General features: G+C 37.4%; 1 protein-coding gene across 2 annotated transcripts in view; it reads right to left on the bottom strand.

The window, feature by feature from the left end:
* DNAH7 (dynein axonemal heavy chain 7) overlaps positions 1-21197 on the bottom strand; it is a 225785-nt gene that overhangs the window by 8858 nt on the left and 195730 nt on the right. For both annotated transcript variants that reach the window (XM_068544746.1, XM_068544747.1), the window contains 5 exons: positions 13485-13670; positions 11709-11846; positions 6597-6827; positions 3812-3964; positions 2183-2360 (listed from right to left, as the gene is read on the bottom strand). In XM_068544746.1, the coding sequence (XP_068400847.1) occupies positions 2183-2360; positions 3812-3964; positions 6597-6827; positions 11709-11846; positions 13485-13670 (886 nt within the window). The remainder of the gene's footprint in view (positions 1-2182; positions 2361-3811; positions 3965-6596; positions 6828-11708; positions 11847-13484; positions 13671-21197) is intronic.

Raw genomic sequence — 21197 nt, 5'->3', positions numbered from 1 at the left:
TGTCATTATTAACTTACTTAGTCGTCTGAATTTCAATGGGGGCTTAGTGGTGACACGATCTGTTTACATTTTTAAAAAACTTCTGTGGCTTCTGTAGAAATGAAGGATTATAAGAGTGTAACAACACTTGTAGGAAGATAAGAGGCTAGAGCAAAAGTCTGGATAAAAATGGAGGTGGCAGGAGGATTGTAGATGAGCGACTGCATGTGATGTGAGTATGTGAGGGAGCAGAAGAATGAAGAATCCATGGGTTTCTGGCTGGACAGTGGTGCCGTTTGTCGAAATTCATTATAAGTTTTACACATCCAGGAGAAAGCAGAAGCGGAGATGTCAGGCAGGCAGTTGGATACAGAGGTCTGGAGTTTAGAGGAAAGATCTACACTGGACATTCAAATCTGGAAGATATAATCCAGGAGGTAATATTTAAAGACACAAAAAGTATGAGGTCACTTGGGGAGAGGATGCAATGAGAAAAGAGAAATGCAATTGGGGTCCTTGGGAAATCCAACATTTAGAGGAGGAATAGCTAGCAAAAAGCATGAATGTATCCGGTGAGAAAGGGAAAATCAGGAGAGGGTGATGACTTAGGAACAAAGTGAGAAGAATGTCTCTAGAAAGAAGAAGTTGTCAACTGGTAAAAACTGCTAAGAGGTTAAGATGAAGACAGAAGAGAATTCATGGGATTTGTCAACATGGAAGTCATTAGTAATTCTGAAGAGCATCAGTTGACTGGAGAGGATGAAAGGTAGACAGGAAAGAGGGAGTGAGAAGCTGGAGACGGCACGAGAATTGTGCTGCAAAGGGGAACAGAGGTTATGGGACAGTAGCTGAGGGGATACGGATGTTTAGACAAGTGGCATTTGTTGATTTGTTGTAAGATGAGAGATTCTGGTTGCATGCTGGTAGGAATTATCCAGTAGTGAGAGAGATAACTGCTGATTCTAGAAACAGAGGGTACAACTGAAGAATAAAAACCCTTGGCAGGAGGAAAAAAATGAGATCTGGACTATCCAGCGGATCTGAACTACCAGAGGGTGCAGCAGTCAACAGGTTTATGGCTTTGGTTGTGCTGAAATCCCTATTCTGATGGCTGCTTATTTTTTCAATGAAGGATGAGGTGAGATGTGGGGGCAAAGGGCAGGACAAAGAAGGCATACGTGGTTGCTTTGAGAGTGGGAAAGCAACTCTTCCAGGGAACAGTAGTAGGACTGCTTCATAGTGTTATGACCCTCCTTGAGATTTCTGACAGTCAAGGTAAAGTAAAACCACCCAGCACAGTAATAGGATTATCACACACTGTTGTGATGACACATCTACCTGTTAGTATCTTCCACCAGAGTACAGATTAGTTGAGGGTCAAGATCCTGTCTACAGTATTCACTGTTGATATTCCCCAGTGTCTAATAGAGCGAGCCAGTGAATTCACCATTCAGTGATGAATAAGGAAGCAGGATTATCTTTGACACATTAGTAAAAGCAGGGCATATTAATGATCATTTAGAAATTGTCATTTAAAGACAACACCATTTTGGTAAAATTAGGAATCGATAGTATTTTTAAAATAATACTTTTGAAAGGTAGTGGCCCCTTCCATTAAATTTGAAATAAAACGTTAGGGTGGCCACTGAGTATTAAAAAGACAATTGATTAAGAAAATAAATTTCCTCACAACGTTTCAATCACAGAACATATGCTCATATTAGCTATTAACTGTATTAAATTTTGGAAGGACGTATGTAACAGGAAACAACGCATATTTTAGGAGTCTGCAAAGGTGTGCTTTTCGAGGCACCAAGAGATCCTTCTTTTTAATGCTGTGCTGCCTTAATTCCCCAAGGTCACCATAAGACTGTGGTTGATTATCCCATGTATTGTTAATTTGATGATTCCTTTCTACCTAACTTTTTTAAGAAATAACTTCAAAATTACACAATTTTGTAAAACTAAAACAATGCAAGGGACATATACTCCTTATTCAGATTAATTTCATCCCCGTTTATTTTCTTACTCTTGCTCTCTCTTGCTCACTCTGTCTCTTCACAAATTTTTTTTTCCTTAACCATCTGAAGGTAAGTTACATACGTGATGATTAAATTTTTAACAGCTGGGTAAAGTGAGCAAGAATGTTACATTTTTGTTCAGTGTTGAAATATAAGCCAACTCATTCCATCGCTGCACTTACCATCTTCCGGAGCATGCTTGTATTCTTTGTCTTCCATCACTTCATAGTCAAACCCAAGAAGATCAATAGGGATGGTGTATTTCCTGGCATAGTTCTGCTGGGCACCAGTCAGGAAGGCTTGTGTGAAGAAGAAGCCAGAAAGCCAGAACACTGGAGGAGGGCCGACCTCATACCATTGCTGTGGTGTCAAAGCACAAGTGTCCTGACAACAGGGTCTTCAACTTTGAATGCAACATGGCTTAATACAATTTGCCACAAACACTCCGCCTATTATCTTCTAGGTAAACTAATAAGTAAGCTAACACTTTGAGGAATAAAAAGTCATACTCTCAAAGTTTGAAAAATAAGCAGCATATTCAGCATTCGTTCTGACTTCAATTTTGTATCCATTGCACCAGCTCATGCAATGATATGAATCATAATGTGCGTGAATGCAGATACAAATGTCTGTTTTATACCCAGTGATTTTTGTTTTATGCCCAGTGATTCCTTCAGAAAAGCTCCATACAATATTGAGTTTCTAATATACATTATTGCACGCTACATCATGTTGTTTAATTGAATAAAATAAGATCTCCCTACAAGGTCTGGTCAGACGACAATGTTTTTTTCACTTTTTTTCCTCTCTGGTTATTAGTACCCGGTAGAATATTCCTTTAGAAGTTTTCCCTTCTACTTCACCAAAATACAGTGAATCTAACATATGAAGACATAATATTGTACAAGGAACTTCCAGAAGATACAGGGTAGTGAGAGCTTAAGATCTTTATAAATATCAAGATATCTGGATATTCTGTTCATATCATATATTATAACAAGTAGTTGAGTTACTGACTCTAATAGTAAAGTATAGAAGTCAGTCTGAAGAAGTGAATTTGAAGAACTTTCCCCCATAAGAATCCAAGGTACAGTCTTCACTTTTCAAAAACAGTCTTAATCCTTCAGTACCAAGTCTAGTATCAAAGAAGGCCTATATTATGGAAGGGGTGTTTTGTCATTTTACCCCCGGAGAAATTTCCTCACGGGCAATTTTTGATGTATTATGTATAGTACCTAGGAAATTAATCAACACTTCTAAGAAATATAATTGTTAATAATAACATAGTTAAGCACCAGTATTGCCAGATAATTAGGAGGCTGGCTTCTGCCCACTCTACATTTCCAAGACAATTAGCCTTTGAGGTTATTACTGACTTGGGCTGAAACAGCAATCTAGTGATTTCATGACCTGGAGGGGTGCTGGACAAGGAAGAAATAATTCTCCTTACTAGTAGCTTGTCTGGCTTTCTAAGATGCTGTGCTGTAGGAATCTCTTTTAAAACTAAATATTTAATGGAAGTATCAACATAGCCAGTCCTTTTCTCTCTTCAAATGTCCTTGGCTTGAATGTCTAACGTCACTGAGCACAAACACCTGCTCCTAAAGAAGCTTTCAGAGATTCTACTTCCAATGTTAGTATTCTGACAATTCCATGTAACAGTTACACAAACTATATGCAATATTGGGTAGTGGTCATTTGTGCCTGGGATGCACAGGAAAACAAGAGAGTAATACTCATTACGTTAGGCATTCTGATGAAGAAAATGAAATCAGAAGAAACTTAACATATGAGCATTTGGATGAACTCACCTGCAAAAACTTCAGTCTTGCAAGGAAGTCATTCACATAGCTCCCAAGTGGTTTGAGGCTTGGGTATGATTTACCCATCCACATTCCTGGAATTTTGACATTCAGAATGCTGCTAACCACTTCCTCAAGATCTGTAGACATCACTACAAGCCCCTGAAACACATTTAACCATCGTTTAACACAACTGTATTCTAGATTACGAATAATTTTATAATTATATTTGTTTACAGTTGATTAGTTAAGGTTGAGCCATATAGCAAAAAAAGAAAAAAAAAGATATTTTCTTTTGCTCACAAGTTGTGGAGTCTTTGAATTATTCCTTAGAAAAATATTAACAATTGTAATCTAATCAAACTTTAATGGAAAATTTCTTTTATTGAAATATAATTGACGTACAACATTAGCTTTAGATGTATGACATAATGATTCAATATTTGTATACATTGTGATCATCACAGTAAGTCTAGTTAACATCCATCACCACACATAGTTACAGCATTTTGTGTGTGTGATGAGAACTTTTAAGATCTACTCTCTTAGCAACTTTCAAATATGCAATACACTATTATTCACTATAGTCACCAAGCTGTACATTACATCTCCATGGCTTATTTATTTTGTAACTGAAACCTTTTGACCCCCTCTACCCATTTTGCCCACCCTGGAAGATCTCAGCACTTGGCTTCTCACTAGCTATTAAATCACAGCCTAACTTTGACTTAGTTGTCCATTAAATGGACAATTAATATATCTCTGTCCTGCCTTCTTAAAAGGAGAGTGATAAATATAAAATGAGGAAAAATGATACAAAGTGCCTTGAAAGGTTAAAATATCCTGGATTGCAACTGTGAAGTCTAATTGATCTTATCCCATTTTGAAATGTAAAATAGATCATTTCATTTCATTGCTTAAAACTCTCTGAAGGCTTCCCTTTACCTTTACACTTTAGAATAAAATTGAAGATCCTAAGAGATGGTAACACTTTGAGGCCCTTGAAAATTTTATTTGATCCTGCAATTGGGCCAGTTGCCATCATCATTTCTGTTTTCTTCATAGTTGACAATATAATTCCAACTAACATATGGAAAAGATTTTAGAGAAAATTTAATGGATTAAACACCCACATTTCATTTGCCTCCTTCCCCAAACCCTGAAACAACAGTAAAGGAATTTATTTGTTAGAAGCACAAGCCTAGGGACTTCCCTGGCCATCCAGTGGTTAAGACTCCGCACTTCCACTGCAGGGGGCGCGGGTTCGATCCCTGGTCAGGGAACTAAGATCCTGCATGCCGCACGGCGTGGCTAAAAAAAAAAAAAAAAAAAAAAGCCTACAAGTGCAGGAAAGATAGGAAAAGGCAAGGCAATATTGGGAGCTAGAAAGCATGTGGACTGTTGGTAGTTGACTTAGTAGTCAGGAGAAACTGGCAGACGGGAAAGTTAAGATTCAACTAGATATACACTAGGATACTCAAAATGTCAATATTTGGAACTGATGGCCCTAGCTGAAAGGGAGGAGAGGAGGGTGGTGCTAAATGAAGATTGTTGAAATCTGGCTTAAAAAATAGATTCCTGGGTCTTCTCCCACAAAACTCTACATTATCCACCTTGAATGAAACCTGGAAAGGAAAAATGAAGACATCCCTACAGCGGAGGGGATGCCAGGCTTAGGTGGGGTCAGAATTCCCATACTGAAATCAGGAATTAAGTGAATTCATGTGTATCGGTCGCTGAGCTCCCTGAGGCCTGTTTCCCCTTTTATCTCCCAGGATGCGGAAAGCCAGGCCTTCATCTTCCAGGAAGGATACAGGGAGGACCAGGTTAAGGAGAAACACAAGACACTGAATACTTCTTAGCCAAACAGCCCAGCCAGGTGATACCACAGCCAGCCAGGCCGACTCCTCTCTCCATAATGACTCGTATCCAACCACTCTTCTCCACCTCCACTGTTACAAGAAACCAACTCAGCTGGACTACTTCAATCACATAATTGGGTTCTGCCTGTGCTCTTGTTTCCCTACAATCCTTTCTGCAGTGGTCAGAGCAAACTTTAAAAATATAAAATAGATCATTTCATTTCATCACTTAAAACCCTCTGAAGGCCTCCCTTTACCTTTACACTTTAGGATAATATTGAAGATCCTAACCTTGGCCGACAAGGCCATCATGAAGCCCGTGCCTTCCTCTCTCTGTCCTACCACTTCCCTCGTGCTCACCCTACTCTAGACAAGCCAGCCTTCCCTACCGTGCTCCTGGACCATGCCAAGCTGCTTTTCTCAGGGCCTTCGTGCTGGCTGGACCCTCTGCCCAAACGTTCCATGGCTTGTCCCTCCCATCAGGCCTCTCTCTTCAGAGAAGCCTGACCCCAAAAGACTGAGTTTCCCACCCATCATTCTCTACATCCTTATCCCATTTTATTTTTTTCCACTGAACTTACCAATGACTGAAAAACATAAATTTATTTGTTCATTTTTTAATTGTTTGTCTCCCTAAGAAGTAAGCTCTATGAGAGCAGAAGCTCTGTCTTACTCCTTAACATTTTATGCCTTCTTAGCATATATTCCATCCAACAAACGATCGCTATAGGTACCACATTCTATACTCATTTACACATTTATTAACTGTCAGCCCCAGAATTCTATACACTTTTTAAGGGCGGGGATTTTTTTTTTTCTATCTCCGGAACCAAGAACAGTGCTTTCACAGAATTTGTGCCCAATAAATATTTGCTGAGTAAATGAATGATACGTTTATTTCAATGATTTTCCCTTGCTGTACTTCTCCTTACCTTGACTGCTTTCTGGATGTTAATGCATGATTCTCTTATGGTCTGCAGCAACTTATTGAACCGTCCCATCTCTTGGACAAGCACCGTGTTCATGCTCTGAGTGTAAGTGGTTGGGTATCTCCTCATTGCAGACTCAACATCAAAGTTGTTTGGAAGTTTGCCCAAGATGTCACCAGCGACCTCATGTACTACTTCATCCGATGATTTTGCACCAGGCTCTGCTGAACGAGACTGGAAAGAATCCAAACTACGGATCAGAAATCCTCATAAAAGTCTAAGAATTGCTGGATAGGAAAACTCCTAAAGTAAATTTTATAAGAATGAGTACTATTGATACTTTGCTATTTTAACTATGATTCTTCTCCCCACGAGATTTATTGAAGTGTTGATAACAGGCATGGGAATGGAGTTTCGGGAGAAAAGCAATTGTTAGAAGGTAGAAGGTCATGTACAATGTTCAGAGGCAAAAGAGGGTCTGGAGGAAGCAAACAAGCTGCACATTGTGCTGCCTGGGGGTCAGGGGAAGAGCAGATGATGCAGACAGAGGGAGAAAAAGCATTCATGTTGGGGGTGGGTGGTCAAGTGATGACGGGCATCAAAGCCCAGGAGGACAAAATCTGGTTTTGCTTTGAGAAAGCTCGCCACAAAATATATTTGGTAATAACTCTGGTGCCTAGTGGTTGCCAAAAGCAGAGATAGAGTTTTTTTTTCCTTGAACCAAGAGGGCAAAGAAAATAAGCTCATCTCCTCTAAGCAGTTGGAAGAGTTATGGCGATAAGGCAGACTTTAGGGATTCACACTGGAAGCAAGGAAGGGGAATTTCATTTCAATTTTTATTTTTTATGTTTATAGTGACACCATGTAAATGAATCTGTATTTTCTGGGAAAACCCTTTAAGTCCTCAGAATAAATGAATGTGTGTGTGTGTGTGTGTGTGTTGAGAGAGAACAAGCACTGTTAGAATATAAAGGAATATATCTCATACTTTTCCAGTCCGTGGAAATTGTGTTCAGTCTTATTTCAGATTTTATATTTTCTAGTGTCTATATTGGCTCTATTCTATAAATATTGACTGTTACTTCTACTTAAGTTTCTAGTGAGATTTTTAATGCTACCTAACACATTCTTATGAAGTTGTGCAATAAAAAAATTAAATGTTGGTAAGTGTTAATTACATGCTAGCAAAAAAAGGGATCTGCCAATATAGTAATCCTTTATCATGATCCCAAAACATTAGGTTTACAACTAAGTATATAAAACAAATTACAGAGAACAAAGAAGGTAATGAACATTTGGCCAAAACTAGTGAAATCTCTATTTCCGTTGCATTTAAAGAATCATATGCTGACTTCTATTTGTATTTTGATGTGCACACAATATACTATAAACTCAACCATTCCTATTTTCTAACAAGAGCTGTGCCTCCACCAAAAAACCCCGAAGAAAAAAAAATAAATCTTAGCCCTATAGCCCTTCAAAAATGTAAGAAAAATAATTTAGTAACACAAACATTCCTATACCTATTTCTCACACACCAAAATCACATAATTGGGGGGGTTTGTTTTAAAAGTAATATCCAACTGATATTGAGAATTAAGAGCAAAAGGGTGTTATTTATTTGTAATTATATAACAGCTTTTTTCCTTTTTACCACCTTTCCTTAGAGTTTTCACAAACACCATTTGAAATCTAACAGTCGTTTCCCTTTTATTAAACAAATAAAGATAAGTGGGATCCATTCTCAAGGAGACATCATGGAATTTAGCCTTTCCATTTCTAGTTTCACAATATTTTAGGTTGAAACAATTTTCTTATTCAAAAAAGAGTCTGGCACACTATAAAACTCTTAGAGGAAAACATAGGCAGAACACTCTATGACATAAATCACAGCAAGATCCTTTTTGGCCCACCTCCTAGAGAAATGGAAATAAAAACAAAAATAAACAAATGGGACCTAATGAAACTTAAAAGCTTTTGCACAGCAAAGGAAACCATAAACAAGACGAAAAGACAACCCTCAGAATGGGAGAAAAGATTTGCAAATGAAGCAACTGACAAAGGATTAATCTCCAAAATTTACAAGCAGCTCATGCAGCTCAATATCCAAAAACCAAACAACCCAATCCAAAAATGGGCAGAAGACCTAAATAGACATTTCTCCAAAGAAGATATACAGGTTGGCAACAAACACATGAAAGGATGCTCAACAACACTAATCATTAGAGAAATGCAAATCAAAACTACAATGAGGTAACACCTCACACCAGTCAGAAGGGCCATCATCAAAAAATCTACAAATAAATGCTGGAGAGGCTGTGGAGAAAAGGGAGCCCTCTTGCACCGTTGGTGGGAGTGTAAATTGGTGCAGCCACTATGGAGAACAGTATGGATGTTCCTTAAAAAACTGAAAATAGAACTACCATACGACCCAGCAATCCCACTCCTGGGCATATACCCTGAGAAAAGCATAATTCAAAAAGAGTCATGTACCACAATGTTCATTGCAGCTCTACTTACAATAGCCAGGACATGGAAGCAACCTAAGTGTCCATCAACAGATGAATGGATAAAGATGTGGCACATATATATAATGGAATATTACTCAGCCATAAAAAGAAATGAAATTGAGTTACTGTAGCAAGGTGGATGGACCTAGAGACTGTCATACAGAGTGAAGTAAGTCAGAAAGAGAAAAACAAATACCGTATGCTAACACATATATATGGAATCTAAAAAAAAAAAAAAAGAAGAAAAATGGTTCTGAAGAACCTAGGGGCACGAAAGGAATAAAGATGCAGACATAGAGAATGGACCTGAGGACACAGGGAGGGGGAAGGGTAAGCCGGGACAAAGTGAGAGAGTGGCATGGACATATATACACTACCAAATGTAAAATAGATAGCTAGTGGGAAGCAGCCGCATAGCACAGGGAGATCAGCTCGGTGCTTTGTGACCACCTAGAGGGGTGAGATAGGGAGGGCGGGAGGGAGACACAAGAGGGAGGGGATATGGGGATATATGTATATGTATAGCTGATTCACTTTGTTATAAAGCAGAAACTAACACACCATTGTAAAGCAATTATACTCCAATAAAGATGTTTCTTTTTAAAAAAAAGAGAGTCTGGCAGTTAAGCATAAGCAAAAGAGCTCTGCAGAAGTAACATTCTCTGCTCCAGTACTGGCTCCTGTCATTTCAAAAGAAATTTTCGTTAAATACACAATGTAAAGGTCTTGTCATCGTGACCTTGCTCTCCAACCTGCAGTTCTGGTCTATCTCATTGCCTCTGAATTGTGGTTAATCCCGATGTAGAATCACTGAACTCCTGCTTACCCATTACTATAACTGTACTTGCCAATCTGAGTTGGAGGATATTGAAAGAGGTTGTTTAATTACATACTGAGAAGATACCCCAAGTGTATTTAAACTTATTTGTTTGGTTCTGAGTCATTTTCTTTTGGAATGAGCCCACTGCTTCATGTGGCACAGCCCGTCAGGTTTAAATAAAGCCAGAAGACACTATAAATCTCCTGCTGTCAGACTGTTGTGTACTACAGGCACTGATGTTCCTAACAACCTACTTATTCATGTCTGTATATATGCTTTCATGCTCAGGAAATAACTGATTTTAACGGTATTAACATGTAAAGTGGATATATAAAATAATCTTTGTCCTTTCTGCCTTATTAGTAAACGTCATCTTACAGTAGACCAGAGCTAGAAGTTCCATGAACTCTTCCATCAGTGACAGCACACTACTTCATCCTCCTAATCTGGGTCTTTTAGCTTCCCGCCCCCCCACTCCCAACCCAGCATCTCTGGTTATCTGCCTTCTAGGTCTTATCCCATTTTTAGAATCTAGAAAGAATATCACACAGTGGTTCAGAACACAAATTCTGGAGCCAAACTAGTGGGGGTCACACTGCTTGGCTTTGAGTCCTGGCTTGAAATTGTACTAGCTGACCTTGAGTAAATGACTTAATCTTTCTGTGTCTGAGTCTTTTAGCTGTAAAATGGGAATAATTAGCACCCTCACTTCATAGGACTGTCGTAAGCATTACACTGTTATACATAAAGCATTCAGAACAGTGCTCCCATACGGTAAGCACTATAAAGTTATTAACTATTATTAGGATTAATCTGAGATTCCATAAAAATAAAGAAGACCAGCTCGAAATCAGTTTGGGGGATAATTTGCTTGACTGAATAAACATCCTGAACTTACTAAAATTTCATTCAGTCACTAAGGGAACTCACCATTTGGACTAATTTGCTTTCAAAAATAAAAAAAAAACCAAACAAGCATATCTTCTAATGGGAGAACAATACAAGGGAAGATCTCTAAATAGACAAGCAAGATTAAATATCTTTCATTCAAATGTACTGACTCGTGCCCATGGCATGTTGAAATCTGGTGCCTTGGAAGGTCATTCTCCGACATGCCCTTACATTTATGCTCTCACCGGTGGAGCCGCATGTCTAAGAGTCAAAGGTTCTCCTAAACCTTTTAATTTATTTTGTACTTACTATTATATTCCTTAAATATTATGTAATCTGATAAAATATTGATGCGAAAGAAACTATTTCTATGTGAACTAGGTTAAATGTTCTAGAATATTTGATAAAGATAAGTCATTTAAAAATGTTGAATCAGTAAGAGAGAAAATAAAATAGACAGAATTCTAGATGGATTCTGGCATTAAACTGCTTCCAGGTATCTTTGAAATTCTTCTTCCACTTTAAACGAAGTAAAAAGGGATAATGTTTTAGGGCATGATTTAAGCAAGAAAGGCAAAATGGAACTCCTAGCAGCAGAATGATATCAAAGAATACTCAGAGGTACTCAAAGAATATTATTCAAAGAACTCTTGGAAGCAGAATGATACTCAAAGATTCTTCCCAAATCAAAAGACTGATGAAAACAAAACCCACACATTCATTTACTTTGTGTTTAAACCCATTTTTAAGGTACGTATTTTTTTTCTTTTCCTTAAAGTGGTTCTCCACTTGAAGAGATGGAATTCTGTGCCTGGGCCTCTGCCCTGTTGTCTCATGCTGACTGGGGGGCATCCTTTCCAGCCTCAGAAGCCAGTTCCTGCACAGATCACACACCTGTGTGAGAAGAATGTTATCAAACAGCAGTTGAGTTTCTGACTGATCTTTAGTGATATCTGCATTGGCGTTCATCCCAAAGATTTCCGGAGCTGGGGTCAGCGGCAGTGTCTTTGTGTATTCGATGTAGCTTTTGTGCTGCAAAGATGAGTAACAAGGAATCAGGAGGTTAGAAATCAGGAAATCAGGTTAGAATTACAGAAATCTAATTATCCTGTAGAGCTTGCTCACTGAAAAGAGATAATTTTTAATACTCAAGTTACTGAGTGGATGAGCCTGAGAGCCTGGACACTGAATGCTTTCATTTTCTTTCAACCTGGGCCAAAGTGTTAAAAAAAAAAAAAAAAAGATATGGACACATTTAGAGAGAGAGAAAAGAGTCCCATTCAATTGGAATGGATCTGAAAATGGAGAGAGGAATATCCTGGCTGCTTCATTTATAAATTCTTCCAGAGAAATCTTTCTGTGCTGCATTTGCTGATGACTGTTCTTAGTTTATCACAATAATTTTTTTTCTGCTTTAGTCTGATTTTTCTGTTTACTCTTATTGTGATAAATCCACGTAATTCAGAAAAGTGAAAATCATCTGAGATTTTATCATGAGATAACCACCATTAATATGGTAAATCTTTTTATATATATGCAGACACGTTTTATATTTATGTGAATTTCTATCAAAATTCCATACTTTTCCTGATGCTCATATAATCATATGCAAACTTTCATATATTGGGCTGGCCAAAAAGTCTGTTCATAAGACATTACAGAAAAATCCGAACGAACTTTTTGGCCAACCCAATACGTGTACGGTAGCAGGGAGATTGGTCATTGGTGGTTTTTCGACATGGGTCATGTTACATACCTGACTTCATCTTTGGCCATCTTCTCACTTACCAAATCATCACTGGAGATCTTGTTACCATGACTCCCTGTGTTGACTTGCCCCACCCAGTCAGTGACCCGGGCTCTGGGACTGATTTTTCTCTTCATCTCTATTAGTGTCTGCCCTCAGCTAGAATCCATCCTAGTGGATGATGGGGTCATGGTATGTGCCTCTGTTGCCTGTGGCTGCGTTTTTAACTTTCAATATGTGCCCTTTTGACTTCTGGGAATAAAATGAGAACCAATTTAATTGTTCTGGCAGTCCCTAGAAGTCTACTGTGTGATAATCTGAAGGCAGATACCACATCTTCTACTAGACAGGACTGGAAAAAATAGCAGAAGAGAACCTTGGTCTTGTGAAGCAGGTGTGATACTCTGTCCCTTTCTACCTGTGGGATCTTGGGCAAGTCATTTAACTTTAGTGAATTTACTTTCTCACTTGTAAAAGGGAAAGAAAGAATAATAACTCAAATGTTAATTAGATGCTCCAGTGCGATAATTACATGTAACTGCTTTGTAAATAAGCATGATCTAAATGTTAACTATTATCGTTAATACTATTTTGTAACCCCTTCTCATGTGTATTTCCATTTTAATTGGGGACCATGCCTTTTTTCCCAAAGCACTGAAGTCACAATAATAGGATTTCAGGTCACTGAGGAAGCCATTCTTGGGTGAGGAACATTTCTGATAGTCCTCACATTACAGCAAATAGGAAACCACTAACTCCATCTTTGCATGGGATTTGCTCTGTCCCTATAGGACTGAAGAAAGTACACACAATGGTTAACAAAAAACAAGGCTTCTTTAAAAAAAAAAAAATCACCTTTTTCTATACCAGAGGAATTCCACATTTTACTGCTTTTAGTTTTCTTGAAGAGCATATGTACTTACATCACCAGAAGGAGGCACAAAATAGATGCCACTGGAGTCGAATTTATAGTGCGGATCCTGAACTAATTCCGTGTTGAAGAATTTGTTTAAGATGCTGCGCAGCGTGCGCCGGTCCCAGTCGTCAGTCACGCGGCCGCCGTAATTGCACTCGCCCGTCATGTACTGCAGGGCGTCGTAGGGCAGTTCCTAGAGTAGAGGTCAAGTCGCTCAACCAGTCAAGACTTAGCAGTGGCACATTATACAGGATCGTGCTTCTTGTTTGCTCATGTTATTTAAACAGTTTACGGAAAGTTTGCATCAACACAATTTCCCTTTATATACTTCCCATTTAATTTGCTGTAATTTTCCCCAGGGTCTCTCTCTCCTTCTGTGATTTGTCATTTCCATTAGGTCAGTGCAAAGAATAGAAATCCTCTATTAACTTGTGAACTCACCTCTATTCAACCAACATTAATGGACCACCTACTATACGCCGGATGCAAAATTAGTTAGACCATAATCCCATGCTTGAAAATCCTGCACTGTTGAATGACATTCAAAACCAATCCAATATAATTCCGAGATAATCAGTGTTAATTTCCTTCACCACCTTTTTATATCTGTATATGTTTTGACAATTAGAATCACACTATATATACAATTTTGCATATAATTTTTCACCAAATATATTATGAGATATCTTTTACTGTTTCATGAAATGCTCTTTGAAAATACTTTTTTAATAACTGTCTTCTAATACTGAAGATTTCAGTTGCTCCTAATTTTCTACTTTGTTAAATTGTTTCATTAAATATACATCCCTTAAAATTGCTAATGATTCTTTAGTCTAGATTCCTGAAAGGGAAATTACACTGTCAAAGGAAAGAAGTTTATAAAAAGCAACTGACTAATGTCACCAAACTGCTTTCCTGAAAGGCTGTAGTAATTGTAGGAATCAGTTTTAAAATCTTTGCTAATTTGATTGACCAAAGATAATTAATATTGCATTAATTTGCATTTTCTAGAATACTAATGAAATTTATGATCTTTTCATATGTTTAATAACATTTGTTCTTCTGTGAACTAGCCTCCTACCTATTTTTTCAATTAAAGTTTTAATAGTTTTATTTGTAAAGCTCTTTTATATATCTACCTTTATCAAATTTGTTGAAATATTTTTCCTGTAAGTTTGCCTTTTTATTATATTCTCTAGTACACAGAATTTCTAAATGTTTATGAATGCAAAAGAATTGATTTTTCATATTGCAATTTTATTTATACTAAGCATAAATACTTACACAGCCACCAGTAATATAGAGAATTCTCTCACTGCTCACAACAAAACTGAGTATTATCATTTAGGGAAAAAAATGATAATTAAACAATAAAATTGTTTTCAATTTTTAATTTAATTTTTTGGGATATAATTGACATATTATATGTTTCAGGTGTACAAATAATGATTTGATATTTGTACATACTGTGAAATGATCACCACAGTAAGTCTATTTAACATCCATCACCGTAATCACAATTCTTCTGTGTGTTGAGAACTTTCAAGATCTGTTTTCTTTAGCCACTTTCAAATATGCAATATAGTATTAACTGTAGTCACCATGCTGGACATGACATATCTTAATTTTATTTTACTTACTTACTTACTTACTTACTTACTTACTTACTTATTTATTTATTTATTTATTTATTTATTTATTTATTTATTTTTGATATTGACATTTAAAAAATGTTTATTCACCGCTTGTATTTCTTATTGTTAAATTATCTACTTTATTCTTTTATGTGTTTTCCTCATATGAATGCTTTTCTTTTTATTATTAAAAGCTCTTTATAAAGATACCAAATCAGTTTGTCAGAAAAATTTTAGGTATTTTCTCGAATTTTCATTTGTCTTTTATTTTTATGATGTTTAATTGTTTATGGTATTTTAATATAGCAATGTTTTAAAATGTTTTCTACTAAAATACAGCAATCTTTTTACTTTAGGATTTTTTTCACCATTTTTGTGCTATAAATGCCCTTCTGGCAGTTATCTGCTAAAAGTTGAAGTGTATATACCCTACATCTCAGTGATCCCACTTAGAGGAATCTCTTCAGTAGAAGACAATAGCACTTGGGAAGAATAGGTGGTAGTGATTAGACAGAAGGAATTTATTGAATGCGGGCTTGGGAATTAAGAGACTTGTTACTTGGTAGAACTGGAAGTGAAGGCAGTGAATTTAGGAGAACAGCTCAGTGACCAAGACGTGGTGGAGAAACAAGCAGAACCGGGAGGGAGAACAATGGCACGGTGTTGAGGGGAGTTTGCAGATGCAGGCACTGCTTGGGTTTGCCTTGTTGAGAGGTCCCCACCTCATAAAACTGAAATATAGTAAGAAAACTCCTGTGTGAATTAAATAGTATATGAGCATGAGCTGGGCCCTGGGAGGGCTTCATGAGGCAAACATAAGATGCTATCTGGAGGGGGAGGAGTTTGACTTACGTTTAAAGGGTTAAACCTGCCAACATTCCCCTGAGAGCTGATGGGTGAACTGTTGTTTCTCTCAGCAGCTTGATCACAACCAGGGCCAATCAAACTGGGGAATGCATTCTCCCAGGCGCCCAGGTCCATCGGTTGAGGTTGCAGAAAGAGTAGCAGCTCGCTGCTGGGATTTCTTCTCTGTTCTGTGGTTATAAGAGGGTTGAGACCACAGGCTGGGAGAGAGTGCAGAAGTCGGCAACTATATGCAAGGTTATATATGAAGTTATTCACTTTAACATTACTTATTAGTAAGAAGTAAAAAGGAAATAAAATCCTGATAGTCAAAAGTGGGAAATGCTGTGTATGCAGCCATTAAAACAAAGATCTGTATCTATTTTGGAAGTTGTCCACAACATATGTGAGAAAAGCAAGCTGAAAATGATATGCTGAAAATGACATACAGATGTAATTATGTTTTTGAGGAAAATGTGTGCGTATATTGTATATATGTGTATATATAACTATTTGTGCATAGGAAAAAGTTTGGACAGGCCCTCCTAAGCTGTGAACTTGATTGTTTTGGGGGTGAACTTAGGGTGAGAGTGAGGGGTGAGCCTTTCACTCACACACAATCACACACACACAACCCTCCCAAAGGGAATTACCCATTTGCCAAGTACCTTATATACATCCACTTGTATTTTCTTCTGTTACAGTTTACTTTTTCTTATTTATGTTTTTTAAATTAAAATATATAAAGAACTCATACAGCTCAATAACAAAACCCAAAATATCTGATTAAAAAATGGGCAGAGGGGCTTCCCTGGTGGCGCAGTGGTTAAGAATCCGCCTGCCAAAGCAGGGGACACGGGTTCGAGCCCTGGTCCGGGAAGATCCCACATGCCGTGGAGCAACTAAGCCCATGCACCACAACTACTGAGTCTGCACTCTAGAGCTCGTGCTCTGCAACAAGAGAAGCCACCACAATGAGAAGGCCGTGCACTGCAACGAAGAGTAGCCCCCGCTCGCCGCAACTAGAGAAAGCCTGCGTGCACCAACAAAGACCCAATGCAGCCAAAAATAAATAGATAAAATAAATTTATATAAAAAAAAATGGGCAGAGGATCTGAATAGATATTTTTCCAAAGAAGACATACAGACAGCCAAGAGACACATCATTAATCACCAGGAAAATGCAAATCAAAACTACGATGGGATGTCACTTCACACCTGGCAGAATGGCTATTATCAAAAAGACAAGAAATAGTACATATGTTGGTGAGGATGTGGAGAAAAAGGAGCCCTTGTGTACTGTTGGTGGGATTGTAAATCGGTGCAGCCACTATGGAAAACAGTACGGAGGTTCCTCAAAAAAAAAAATTAAAAACAGAACTACCATATGACTCAGCAATTCCACTTCTGGGTATTTATTCAAAGAAAATGAAAACACTAATTTGAAAGGCTATATACATCCCTATGTTCATTGCAGCATTATTTACAATAGCTAAGACATGGAAGCAATGTAAGTGTCCACTGATGGATGAATGGATAAAGATGTGGACTATATGTGGAATACACAATGGAATACTACTCAGCCATAAAGAGAATGAAATCTTGCCATTTGTGACAACATGAATGGATCTTGAGGGTATTATACTAAGTGAAATAAATCAGACAAAGACAAATACTGTATGATTTCACTTAAATGTGGAATCTAAAAACACAAAACAAATGAACAAACAAAACAAAACCTATAGATACAGAGAACAGATTGATGGTTGCCAGAGGGGTGGTGAGTTGCCGGGAGGGCAAAATGGGTGAAAGAAATTAAGACGCACAAACTTCCAGTTATAAAATAAATAAGTCATGGGGATGTAAGTACCACATGGTGACGTTAGTCAATAATACTGTGGTGCAAATTTGAAAGTTGCTAAGAAAGTAAATCTTAAAAGTTCTCATCACAAGAAAAACATTTTTTTTTAACTCTATAATGACAGATAACTAGAAGTATTGAGGTGATCATTTTGCAGTATATACAAATGTTGAATCATGTTGTATACCTGAGACTAATATAATGTTGTAGGTCGATTATACTTCAATAAAAAAAGAACAAAATTTTGATTGCTGAAGGATTACATTAGATTTAGTATCAAAGGGGACTGTGAATCACATTCCACAAAGAATCTCTCCGTGTTTCTTGATGGGTTATATGTCACGCGTGAGTAGCAGTTTTGTGCAGTTTGCTATATGATCACTGTGCTGGAGGAACGGGAAGTACTGCTCAATTGTCATTTAATAGAAGGAACCAGTTCAGTCACTCCCACGCGTCATTAAAGGATTCTCTGTAGCATTTGCCAGGATGGACAATTCCTGACATTCCATATTTGCTCAGCGCGCTCACTCCCCCTTTTTCTCTGGCTGTTTGGCCTGCATTTTCCATTTCTCCTGTCCTCCCTCCTACCATTGATATTGGGGGCTCACCAACAGCCAGGCTTTAGTTCATTTTTTACGCTACAAGGCCTCCCTTTTAAATCTCAGGTGTTCTCAGGCTTCTCCTTACACATTAACAATTCACAATTCTCTATTCGTGCTCGCTCTCTTCTCTTGGGCTTTATATCTATATGCCAAAAGCCTACCAGATACCATCGATATCTACACCTACCATCGATATCTACACCTAGACACCCCAGATGTATCAAATGTACAAGACTGAATTATTTATCCACTCACCCACCCCCATTCCACTAACCCATCTGCTATATACCCATTAATTCCTGATACCTATTCCCTGTCTGGATTAATGAGTGGTGGTAGGACCACCGACTGAGACCCCAAAACTAACATTAACAGACTTCTCCCTCTCCCTTTACCATTTACTATCTAAGTCATTTCAATCCTTGTCCCTACATATCTATTATATCTCTTCCATGTTCCCCATCCTAGCCCAGATGCTTTAGTTTAAACTCGTATCATCTCTTGCCTGGGTTATAACTAATACAGGAGACCATTAGTTTTCTAGGGCTGCTGATAGATGGCTTAAAACAACAGAAATTTATTGCTGAAGAAGTTTGAAATCAAGGTGTTGGCAGGGCCACACTCCCTCCACATCTTCTAGGAGGATCCTTCCTTGTCTCTTCCAGCTTCCGTAGCCCCAGGTGTTCCTTGGTTTGTCACAGCATAACTCCAATCTCTGCCTCTGTTTTCACATGGCTGTCTTCTCTGTGTATCCAAATTTCCCTCTTTTCATAATGATACCAGTCATGTTCTATTAAGGACCCACCCTACTCCAGTATGACCTCATCTTAGTTTAACTGATTATATCTGCAACAACTCCATTCCCAAATAAGTTCACATTCTGAGGTAGCGTGGATTAGAACTTCAACATATTTTTTGGGGGGGACACAATTCAACTCACATCATCTTAAACTGGCCTGTCATCTAAATCCCTCTAATCTGCTCTCCACTCTATTGCTAGAGTGGTCTTTCTAAAATGCAAATACTCTCCTAAAAGCAGACCAATAACAATATAATAATCTCAAATCAGCATGGCATACAAGGATGTTCCAAATCACTTATACTTAACCAAACCTTTTCACCTATTGGTACTTTTTTTAACCTTTTTATTGCTGCTTCTTTACACCATCCACCTGAAAACCTTCTATTCATTGTTTGAGTCCCAAGCAACTGCTCCTCTGTGGAACCTTCCCTAATCACATCCAGCGAGTTGCCTACCTCCTTGTTTGTGTTCAGATCTTTAAAAAGCTAGGGTGACCAAATAAACTACTGTCCAAACTGTAACACATTGTGAGTGAACGTGGGCACTAAAGATAATTAGTATTATGGAATTTCAAAGTAGTATGTATATATATATATATAAATAAATAAAAATAAAATAGTATATATATAGTATATATATATATAAATCTATTTTTATATTGGCAGACCTGTAAGTAGTTTTATTCAAACATTGCTTTTAAAATAAGATTATTACTTAAAATAAGAAATTGAAGCAAAAATTTTATAATGATTAAGAGTTTAAGCAGAATAACTTTTCTTAGTATATATTCATGTACTTTAACTTCTTAGACATCTCTCTCTCTCAAATAACGTCTCCGATATTTTCCTGAAGAATGTACTTTTCAATATGGTCTCACTGTTTTTTAATTTTTAAAGTAAAATTGTCTATAATGTTTTGCAGTTTCATTTTATGGTTACTAAATTTTAAATTGCTGACACTTTTAATTGACTCCACTACATACTGTAATATTTTAAATTAGAATATACTCTACAGGTTCGTGAACAAATTGCTAATTAAGGGAGCTCCTCATTCTTTTTGTTTGTATTCAAAAGTGTAATTATTTTAGCTCAAACACTTCCACATGCACTGTTTCATTATAGCTTTTGCCTCCATTCTTAGTACCTTTTTAAAATCAATATTATTACAAGAAAGAAATTCATCAAATCTATGCTTCTTTTGAATGTTTCACCAAATTTTAATGCTGCAAAATCAAAGGGCGTCTCAACTCATTTCATTTTAGTACAGAATACAAATTTGTCCAAAGAAACAGAGAAGACCAGACAAATGTTCTTCACCTAAGTTTAGATATGTCATTTGAGCTCTCAATATTTATTTTGTTCTGTTTTTCCTTTGCCTTTATAGAGAGAGGATTCAAAGACTTCCTGTTTGTAAGCCTTTTAAAAAAAAAAATCACAATTCACTAAAAGTTTCAAAAACCAAAGGTTTTTTTGATACTCCATTGATTGATTTAAAGATTTCCAACTAGTTTTGAACAAAATTCTATCAAAATTTAGAGGATTTACTTTCGAAAAAGTTCCATATCCTTGTAGGACACTTGCACTGATTTACCAAGCAGTTCTTCAAAAGTTCAAACGTGTTAAAATCCATCTGATAGATAAGCAGCAAAGAGAGAAAGAGAGAGAGAGAGAGAGAGAGAGTAGATGCGTGTGTGTGCACACGCACAAGCAATGGGGAGAGAGAGAGAAAGGAGAGAGGGGTGGGGGGAGGGAGAGAGAGAACTGCAGGGCATGAAATGTGGTTGATGTGATGACATTACACTGTGGGACTTCTTCCCAGGATCTATACCTCTAACACCAATGGCTTAAGTAGTTTGTTTGATCGGGACAAACGGCCCAAACTCTGGAATAAAACTACAGTGACATTTCCTTAAAAATAAAGTCATGCTCCAGAACAGAGGGAAATCAGTCTGTTTTTTGGCTTTTTTTTTTTCATTTTG

The sequence above is a fragment of the Eschrichtius robustus genome, chromosome 5 (genome assembly GCF_028021215.1).
Source record: "Eschrichtius robustus isolate mEscRob2 chromosome 5, mEscRob2.pri, whole genome shotgun sequence".
NCBI classification, from domain to species: Eukaryota; Metazoa; Chordata; class Mammalia; order Artiodactyla; family Eschrichtiidae; genus Eschrichtius; species Eschrichtius robustus.
Note: the sequence above shows the minus strand (reverse complement) of the source record. Positions and strands in the feature narration are given on the sequence as shown.